Source organism: Cervus canadensis, chromosome 29 (genome assembly GCF_019320065.1).
Source record: "Cervus canadensis isolate Bull #8, Minnesota chromosome 29, ASM1932006v1, whole genome shotgun sequence".
In the NCBI taxonomy this organism is placed as follows: domain Eukaryota; kingdom Metazoa; phylum Chordata; class Mammalia; order Artiodactyla; family Cervidae; genus Cervus; species Cervus canadensis.
In genome coordinates this window covers 24,268,646-24,279,526 of record NC_057414.1, presented here as the reverse complement: position 1 = coordinate 24,279,526, position 10,881 = coordinate 24,268,646, and the positions used below count along the sequence as shown (strand labels likewise).

At 36.3% G+C, this 10,881-nt stretch overlaps 1 protein-coding gene across 2 annotated transcripts in view; it reads right to left on the bottom strand.

Moving 5' to 3' along the window:
* Window positions 1-10,479: 10,479 nt before the first annotated feature.
* The window catches only part of TSG101 (tumor susceptibility 101), a 42,158-nt gene continuing 41,756 nt past the window's right edge, over window positions 10,480-10,881 (bottom strand). For both annotated transcript variants that reach the window (XM_043452425.1, XM_043452426.1), the window contains one exon: window positions 10,480-10,822. In XM_043452425.1, coding sequence (XP_043308360.1) covers window positions 10,733-10,822 — 90 coding nt within the window. In that variant the 3' untranslated portion in view covers window positions 10,480-10,732. The remainder of the gene's footprint in view (window positions 10,823-10,881) is intronic.

Here is a 10,881-nt window from a genome sequence, read left to right as displayed (position 1 = left end):
CTCTCAGATCATCCTACCCTTGCCTTCTCCCATAGAGTCCAAAAGTCTGTTCTATACATCTGTGTCTTTTTCTGTTTTGCATATAGGGTTATCATTACCATCTTTCTAAATTCCATATATATGCGTTAGTATACTGTATTGGTGTTTATCTTTCTGACTTACTTCACTCTGTATAATGGCTTGTTTCATCCATCTCATTAGAACTGATTCAAATTTATTCTTTTTAATGGCTGAGTAATATTCCATTGTGTATATGTACCATAGCTTTCTTATCCATTCATCTGCTGATGGCATCTAGGTTGCTTCCATGCCAGTCCAAGTTGGATGCATGAGACAAGTGCTCAGGGCTGGTGCACTGGGATGACCCAGAGGGATGGGATGGGGAGGGAGGTGGGAAGGGGGTTCAGGATGGGGAACACATGTAAATCCATGACTGATTCATGTCAATGTATGGCAAAAACCACTATGATATTGTAAAGTAATTAGCCTCCAACTAATAAAAATAAATAATAAAAAAAACCAGTAATATCCTTCAGAAATTTTGAACTACTTTGTAACTACGTGACTTAACCTGGTGATAAAAGCAGTTATTAAAAGTCTGCCTCCCCTCCCCCTTCTCCAGATAAGTTATGTGCTCTGAGCTCTGGCGGGTCAGACGGTAAAGACTCCATCGGCAATGCAGGAGACCTGGGTTCAATCCCTGGGTTGGGAAGGTCCCCTTGAGAAGGGAAAGGCTACCCACTCCAGTAATCTGGCCTGGAGAATTCCATGGACAGAGGAGCCTGCCAGGCTACAGTCCATGGGGTTGCAGAGTTGGACACGACTAAGCGACTTTTATTCATTCATTCCGTGCCGTTGGGTTAAGCAGACTTTCCTCAGGTGGAGGCAAGTCCGCTGCATGTGGTTGTGCAGGTTGTATCTAGTTCAAGAGGTGAGTGGGGGCCTATCCAGCCCCTGTTGGCTTACCCCAGAGGAACAGGTGCTGTTTGCTAATTGTTCCATCCACAGGGGGGCTGCTTTTTCTAGTTCTTACGATGGTATCCTCTGTGTTACAAACATCTCTATGTGAAAGCATGTTGATATTTCACTTTCACTCATGTAGTAATAGTATGAGGTACCCCTCTGCTTGACCAGGAAACTCAGCTCCCTAGAACAACTGGAGAAATAGGTAGCAGAAAAAGTGTGCAAACTGTCAGTTGACCACTGTGTCCTTTTGACATACCTCCAGTCAACGTAGAATTTTTGTTTTGAGCACTTCCTTAGTTTTTGGCAGGTAAGATGTCTCAGCTTCTTCATCTCATATATTTCCTGCCTCAATCATAAATCAGCCTTTTTTTTCAGGGAGCCTGATTCCTTTTAAGAGTATGATATTATAATCTGAGTGCTAGGTGTGCTCATTGCTACACAGAGCATTTTAAAAACTATGTTTCAAAGGTAGTTTTGTCAATTCTGCTCCATGCTACTACAGTCTCTGTACTAATTCAAGCGGATCTAGAAAGCCCCTGCATCTCATGAAGCAACAACCTTTTCCTGGTGATACAGTTTCAACTTCTAGGCTAGTAAGTTATAGTCTAGTTTAAAGTGCTTAACTTTGAAGTTCCACTCATTAGGATACAGGAAAAAGATCCAACAGTATAAGTTGGACATGTACTTTAATTATGGATATTTGATCACTTATTTCTAAGAACTAGCTCAAATCATTAGTGTTTTTTTTTCAGCACAAACTTTAATGATATATGTTAAAGATAATATGTAGTTATCTACATTAGTTTTCAAAAGGTAATACATTCACAAGGTTAAAAAATAAAACTAATATAAAAAGATATACATATGTCATACTTTCATTCTGTTTCCATCTAACCTTTCCCCTAAATTCCGCTTTAGGAAACCATTTGTCAATTTCCTGTATATCTTCTAGAGTTTCTTCTGCAAATACAAATATATAATTTCCCACCTTTATTACATACACTGTAGCATGCTAGAAATATATAGTCCTGATTCCTTTTTGCAAGTAACATTGCCTGATTGAAGAACTATAAAGTTTTAAAGTAGGAAAGGGCCCTATATTTTAATCTATTTATTCAGAAAACTTACTGAGCTTCTGTGCCAGGGAAACGCTAAGCACCAGATGAGTGAAAATGAGTGACTTCCTCTTCTCTAGGAAGATGCCATTAATTTTCTCTATCGACTTTCTATTTTTTTACTTCCATTCTAGCCTTTTCTATTTCTTGTTTTCTTTGCATTTAGGCTGCTCTTCTTTTTCTTGTTTCTTAAGATAGTTATTGTTTTAAGATCTTTCCTGTTTTCTGTTAGGCATTTGCAGGCATTTCTAAAATTAACTTATTTGGCTGCGCCAGGTCTTAGTTGTGGCGTGCAGAATCTTCAATCTTTGTTATGGCCAGCAGCTCTTAGCTGCAGCACCTGGGATCTAGTTCTCCAACCAGGGATCAAACCTGGGCCCCTTGCACTGGAGCACAGTCTTAGCCACTGGACCACCAGTGAAGTCCCAGCAGGCACTGATTTTTTCCCTTTAAGCACTGTGTAAGCTGCACCCCATAAATTTTGGTATGTTGTTTTTGTTTTCATTTGTTTCGGACATTTCTAAATTTATCTTACAATTTCTTTTTTGAGGAACAGGATTAAGTTTTTTATTTGTCATTTCTTAAATTTGAAATACTCCTTGATGACATCCTTGGCCTGAGATTCTTTGCCACAGTTCTTAACTATCACCACTTCAACGAAGCTCTTTATAGACTTTTTTCTTCTCTATTAATTTTATAGAGGCTATCCGTTACCCTAGTTTCTTGTTTTCATCAAATTAGGTTGCTTTGATGTTCAACTCAGAGGTCCTCCACCTATTTGACATATATAGACTCATAATTGGATGCAAACAAGTAAAGATGGGTTTAGTGCTTTTCAAAGGCTTTGGAACATAGTACTCAAAAAAAGGTGTCTCTTTTAGAAAGCAACATAGATCTCATTTTATGCAGTGTGAAAATCTCTGCGTTTTGAATGGCTTGTTTATTCACATTTAATGTTATTGTAATGTTTGGATTTATGCCTGCCATTTTGCTATTTTTCTATGTCTTGTGTCTTCTGTTTCTTGGTTTGTCCTTTACTTTTTTTTTTTTTGCCTTAAGCAGATAGTTTCTAAAGTTCCATTTTAATTATTTGTTGTTTAGATGCTAAGTTGTGTCTGACTCTGCGACTCCGTGGACTGCAGTGCGTCAGGCTTCCCTGCTCTTCCCTATCTCCCAGAGTTTGCTCAAACTCATGTCCATTGAGTTGGTGATGCCATCCAGCCATCTCATCCTGTTGCCCCCTTCTCCTCTTGCCCTATCTTTCCTAGCATCAGGATCTTTTCCAGTGAGTCGTCCCTTCTTATCAGGTGGCCAGAGTATTGGAGTTTTAGCTTCAACATCAGTCCTTCCAGTGAATATTGAGGATTGACTGGTTTGATCTCCTTGCAGTCCAAGGGACTCTCAAGAGTCTTCTCCAACAGCACAGTTCAAAAACGTCAGTTCTTCAGTGCTCAGACTCTCACATCCATACATGAGTACTGGAAAAACCATAGCTTTGACTAGATGGACCTTTGTTGGCAAATTAATGTCTGTGCTTTTTAATATGCTGTCTAGGCTTGTCATAGCTTTCCTTCCAAGGAGCAAGTGTCTTTTAATTTCATGGCTGTAGTCACCATCCACAGTGATTTTGGAGCCCAAGAAAATAAAATCTGTTAACTGTTTCTACTTTTCCCCTTCTATTTGCCATGAAGTGATGGGACTGGGTGCCATTGTCTTAATTTTTTGAATGTTGAGTTTTATGCCAGCTTTTTCACTCTCCTCTTTCACCTTCATAAAAAAGCTTTTTAGTTCCTCTTTGCTTTCTGCGATTAGAATGGTATCATTTGCATATCTGAGGTTGTTGATATTTCTCCCGGCAATCTTAATTCCAGCTTGTGATTCATCCAGCCCAGCATTTCACATGATGTACTCTGCATATATGCAAAGTTAAATAAGCAGAGTGACAATATATTTAATACATTTTAAATTATGTTTTTTGAGGGTCTTTTTTCTTTAGGGTTTTCTATTGTGGTTATAATATCAGCTTAAAGTTCCAAGACATACTTCATAATTTTGCACACTTAATTCTAATAAAATACAGAAACTTTGCTCCATTATAGCTGCAGTCTCTCACCACTTATGTGTAGTTTTATATGTCTATGTGTATTAAAAATGTAATAATAAAGTGTTATAATTGCTTTATATAATCATCTTTTGTAGAAGCTAATAGAAAAAATATAAAGTTTTTTTTTATATTAACCTTATTTTTCATTTTTTGGTATTCATTTCTTTATCTAGATATGAGTTACTGTCTGGTGTCACTTCCGTGCTCCACTAGTGTCTTTCCCGTCCCCCTTTGGATTGCTCTTGTCAGATACCTTCTGTATCTTGTAGGCCCAAAAATAAATTTTATAATTTTATGCAGCATATGTTTTAAATAAAAGAAGTGTGTGTATACATTTTCTGCTAGACACATCTACCACCTCCAGATAAGGCCTTTTTTCTATATTTTATAAGACCTTTATCTTTTTCCTGTACTATTGCATTGGCTATAGGAACTCCAGTAAAATGTTACATAGAAACAGTGATAGTGGGTATCTTTGTCTTGTTTTGGCTGCAATGGAAATCCTTCTAGTTTTTCTTCATTATTTGTGATGTTTGTTTTGGATTTTTGATACCTTTTCAGGTTGTTTCCTTTTCTTCCTAGATTGTTGAATTTTACTTTTATTAAACTCTTAATTCATTTGGAATTTCATCAGGTTTTTCTACAACTCAAATGATCTTTTTCTTTAAATCTCACATGGTGTGATGTATTAATAGACTTTCTGATATTGAACCATCTTTGCATTTCTGGGTAAAGCGTTCTTGGTCATGAACTATTTTTCAAAAACCCTACTTATTTGTAATATTTTATTTAGTATGTGTGTATCTGTGTAAATAAGATTTACTATTTTTCATGTGCTCTTTGCTCAGTTTTGGTAGCAAGGTTTTACTATGTCCCCACCAAAATTTTTTCCTATTATCTAATCAAATAGGTTGCCTGAGATAAGCATGAACTGTTCTTGAAATTTTGATAAAACATTTCAAAGGGCAAGGGGCTAGATTTTTGATAAAACTTCATCAATGTAATTTGTTGAGATTTTCCATTCTTAAGTCATTTGAGGTTATTTTTTGAGTTGTCCCTTTCATCCAAGGTTTAAAATATATTGGCATGTGTTTTATGAGTTTTTAAACCTCTACTGTATCTGTGCTTACCTCTTCTGTTTCCTATTGGGGATGTTGTGCCCTAGTTTTGCTAGTTGTTTTTTAATTTATTAGTCCTCCTCTCCCCAAGAATTAGCTATTTTATTGATACTGGTGTTTTTAATCTTACCACTTTCTGCTCATTTTTAAAAGCTTCCTTTTACTTTATGATTAATACTCTTATCCTTGATCTTTCTTGTTTAAATAATGCATTTAAGAATATAAACTTTAACAGTACCACATTTTGTTTTGTGGTACTTTTACTGTCAATTATAAATATTTTGTAATTCCTAGTTTTATTTTCTCTTTAATTCAGTGAGTCATTTGAGTATGCTTTTAGCCTTGAAACATTTTTAAATGTGTTATATTGTGGTTGATTCTAACTTAGCTGAATTGAGATCACAGAAATGTGGGTTAACATTCACCCTCTGAAATCTGTTAAGGCTTACTTACATTTTGACAATCTTTATAAATGTTCCTTATGTATTTGGGGAAGGGGGATGGACTTAATTAGATGATCTTTCTGTATCCATTCACACTTACTGACTTTACTATTTAGTATTACTAAATTACTAATTTTTAATGATCTATCAACCTCTAATAAAAGTAGTTGATCAAATCCACTTAGCATTTCCTAGTTTTTTTTCCAATATATTTTGAGGGCATTTCATGAGTTGTGTCTTGGTTCACTATTATTATATACTGTTGGATTGTTTCATATACTGTTACATAGTACCCTTCCTTATTAATACTTTTTTATTGTTGAAAATTCTGTTTTCCATTACTATATCTCCACTAACCTTCTGGCTAATAATTACCACTTTTTAAACTCAAGAAGAAAAAAATTCTGATAAAATAGTTTAAAACATCAGACTATGTCCGATTTTTTTCCTTGTGTAAGTGGGACTAAGGCCTGATTTATGTTTTACCTGACAGTTATATTCCATGTTTAGTTGCTTCTCTGTTTCCCTTTTAGCTAAGCTTTTGATCTAAATGGATTATTGTTTGAGAAAAATTATTTCAAAGACTTGATAATGGAATATTATTTCTTAAATGTTTTATGGAATGAATCAATGTTTTTGAACAATAGTCTAGGTGGAGTAGCAACAAAAGTTTTTCATAATTTATTCTTATTGGGTAAATATTATTGAAACTATGGGTACACAGCTGGAGCTGGACAGAGAACTATGTTTTTTTCCTCCATGAAACATCAGACTTACCAGTTTTAATTTACATATGTGTAAAAAAGTTTATCATTTAAGATGAGAACTTTTTCTGACTTCAATTTTTTTTCTGTCAGTGGCTATCTTAACTTTGTAGCATGGAAGTTAAGAGCATTTCCCCCAAAACTGTTGCTATTGGGAGCAGCTTGTCACTAACCAGTAATCTGGCCACTGCTCCTGCTCCTTTGTTTCTCGACTGGGCAGAGGCTTGGTGTCCAGTCTGAAAGCCGTTGTGGTTTTTGACCTTTTAGAGCACAGAGACTGGAGTGGTAAGCCCAAAAATGCCCCTGAGCCATGCACACACACTGAAATATATTTAGACTATATTGATCACATATTTAATCACAAAATAACTCTTGAGTGGGGAAAAAGGACTTTTGTTCTACTTTAGGCCCTTTTAGTAGTATTTAAAATTTTAGCAAATTATTTTTATAATAACTTACCAGAAATACAGGTTTGAAAAAAATGAGAATGTTACTATAATCCTGCGTATGTATGATTAAGAGTATAAGGCTTTCTTATTAACACAGCATGAAGTAATAAAATGTAGTTTATAGTTAACTTGGGATACTCTAGCTCAGAAAGATCAGAATAATTCAGTTAACATGAATTCTATTTACTGGAGAAAATTAAAGGGAAGAGGAGGAAGGGGTGCTAATATGATAGCAGTCCTTATTACCATCTTAGTTTCTTCTGGCTAAGGACCCTTGAAATCTAATACAAACCCTGGCTATGGAAAAGACTTGAAGTGATAAAAGGTAAAACTTAACTTATAGTTGGCAATTTCAAACTGTCTCTTTCTTGTTTGGTGTATCTCTGCCAAGAAGATCAAATTATGGGCTCCATCCCTGAAGATTTACATTTAGCTGATGTGGGATAGGGCTAAGCATCTGAATTTGTTAAAGTCTTGGTAAAAATTCCTAGTTGTAAACCTCTCAGGGCAATTACAACAGTTTTGCTCAGGTTTTTTTTAAAAAAGCAAAACACTTGTTATATAACACTATGTAATAAATCGATCTGGGGTATCTTTTCCTTAGTTTCTGTGTGGGTTGGAGTGAACATTGCTGGGGTCTCTCTGAAGGATCTAAACTCAGATAAAGGAACTGATAAAGATCTGAGTAGTGGGGAAATGTCCACAAAGTGGTTGCCAGGGCAATATGTTCCTTTTGCATCTTCAGTACCTTGGAAGTTAGCTGTAAGGCTGAATTGTGCCAGAGGGATGAGACTTGGGTCCCTTAAGTACATGTTGTTGTGTCTCCGATACTCTTCTTTCATTAGCACTTTTTATTTTTGTGTGATCATATTCACCAGGTAACAAACTCTTAAGCAGTCAGGGACTAAGTCTTTCTTGCTCCTTGCGGAGCCTAACCCAGTATCTACCATATTGTAGGCACTTATTTGTTAAATTTTTGTTTAAAAGAATATATTTTTAAATTGCTGCTATAAATTCTTTACTGTTAATAGTAAAATTGATTTCACATTAATTTCTGGGTCTCATAACTCTCACTTATCCTCATAACTCTTTTCTACCTTAAACAACCAAGTCCTGTAAGGAATTCCTAGGAGAAATTACTGATGGAAACAATTCAGATTCGTGGCATTGTCAGGCTGCCATATACGGATGTTCAGACACTTACAGTGTACAGAAAGGGAACCCTCTCTTGGGTCCCAGCTAATCATGTAACTTATGTTCATCATTTCTTCCAAATCCACAGTGGCTCTGAGATGATTAAAAAGAAATGGGGTGCTGCCCTATCTGTGCTGATTTAACAGCAAGTATTTTGAACAATCTTAGGAGTGCATCCAGTTTCCAACATGAAGGTAGGATGTTTATGTTTGAAAAAATATTTATCAACATAAAATGAGATAAAAGGGCATTTATGGAGGATAATTTCTGAAGTTGACTCTGTGGAAGCACCTCTTCCTAAAGTATATTCTTTATTGCTGTTGAAGAGAGACAAAGGGATGGGTGCTAGAGGAGGAAGAGACCTACCTCTGTGGACCTTTCTCCGGGCCTAGTGTGGTATGTCTTACTGTATTTGATCAGATGAAAGGCTCATTGCATCTTTGTTATTTAACTAAGTGAACTAGCTCTATAAACATCTAGTAACATTGGGAACCACTGTGTGGGTAGGTCTTGTAACATTTTGAGTTGTTCTCTAACCGTTTTCAATTGATCCAAGAAGAGACCTAAGAAAAGCACTGGTCACAAAGATATTAGCAGTCAAGTCTCCTGGGGCAGGGGGAGTTGGGGCCCAGGTATGAAGCCTCTGCTAGTTTGAATGGGAGAGGGTAAAGTAAAATAGAATTAAATCACTGGGAATAAAGTAACAGGAAGTTTTAAAGTAGTTCCTTACAGGAAGTGGATTGTGGGCAAGGAGAGGAAAAGAAGGGTAGGTCCCAGCAAACATGGCAAGAGGTTGGGGCCTGTGTGGAAAGATGGCAAGATGAATTTGAACAATAAATGTCTAGTCATGTGTTTTAAACTGTTTTTTCCTGGTGGTCTTTTTTTCTGCCACAATTCATACTACAAATCTGTTAAATACTTATTCACCCAGCAACTGTTGTTTCTCCTATTGCAGACTTCTGTTAGGAAAAAAGAAAAATAAATAATTTTTAAGTCTTTACTTTCAGGGCCACTATGAATAAATGAAGACTATACTAGTGTTCCATGTGTCCTGGGAGTGAATGGTATTACAGACCTCGTAAAGGTAAAGCTGAAGTGGAAACTCCTCCTGAAGAGGAGGCCCATTTGATAAAGAGTGCAGAAACTCTTTGGGAAATTCAGAAGGAGCTCAAGCTTTAAAGTTACTTACAACTACTATTCTGAGGTTATCGAAAAAGAGATGGTAGTTATAGGATTACATGTCAAACTTCTGAATAAACCTGAATTCCTAAAAGTTGGAAAAAAGGGGGGGCAGAGTGAGTCCTCTATTTAGCCCTCCAGCTCTTTTAGTTATCATCCAACATTTGGATGCAAATTCCTAAATGACTGCATCAAAGAAGGTGTTCTGGTGCCTCTGATGTACCAGTACTTGCCTTGTATATATGTAGTAGCCATTTGGTCCAAAAGGATTTATGATGTATGTTTACTGCGTTTAGAAATTGATGCTTTTCATCAAGTATATGCTAATTCTTTTGTTCTGGCTGGCTGATATATCTGTGTTCATTTATATGCTATAAAAAAGCTGTAATTTCCTCTACCATGTAAAAATAAAAGTATATATACACAAAAATAACTCATGTAATCCTAACACTAAATTAAACCTTGTTAGTTTTTATTCTGATAATTTTTACAAGTGGATTTTAATTTTTTAAGATTATAAATTCTTTAGTGGTGAGACCAAATTGGTCTTTCTTCTCTTGGGAAAGACTGCCTCACACCCTACATACCTTAAGGTATCTTAAATTAGAATGTTCATTTCTTTAGAACCTTCCAGCTCTCATCTGACAGAGAACACTCTGTTCTGCTGGGTTAGCTCTATGGGACATATGGGTCACTGGGTGGGTGACCATAGTCTTACGCAGAGTCACTCACCAGGGAGACTGGCTGCAAGTGACAGTAAGTGCAGACAGGCAGTGTACACTGTACCTTCCTCCCCAGTTGTGGCCAGGTCATCCTGCGGAGTTAATAAGCTCTCAGATGTGTTGCTTGGCACTGGCCACTCTGCTACTTTCATGACGAAAACAGTTATGGTTCTGTCAGGTCTGGAAAGGAATAAAATCTACACAGAATTGGCAGGAGGATACGAGGACCTTTCACAGAAAGTCATTCAAATCCAAATATTTGAACATTTAGATTTCTATGTATTATATCCCATATTGAGTAGAATCCACTTTATATGCTAGAGAATAATGGTAAATTTCAACTCATGATGGATAAATTAGAAGCTGAGCTTATTAAGTTTCACATATTTTGTTTCATGTATTTTGTTCAGTAAAGAAGAGAAAAATTATGCAACAAATTTTATTTAGCATAGTCAGTCCCAACATTCAGCACAAAAAGAGTTTACAGAGGATAGAAAGTGCATTAATAAAAGCCAGTCTTTACCAAAAGAAAACAGAAAATATATTATTGATTCAAAATATTTTACACTTGAATGATAAACTGCAATAACTTATTTTGGGCACCTACTGATATAAGAGAAAGGAAGAGAAGAAAAGAATACTTTAGAAGAGTTCAGTCTCCATCTGGCGTCAGAGAAGTCAGTAGAGATCACTGAGACCGGCAGTCTTTCTTGCTTTCTGCATTAGTGCCCTCAGCTGGAACTGTTTACGGGACAGAAGACGTACATGCTGTGAGGGGGAAGAAGTTAGACAGTTTAGACTAGCCCTTACCCAGGTCCAGGCATAAA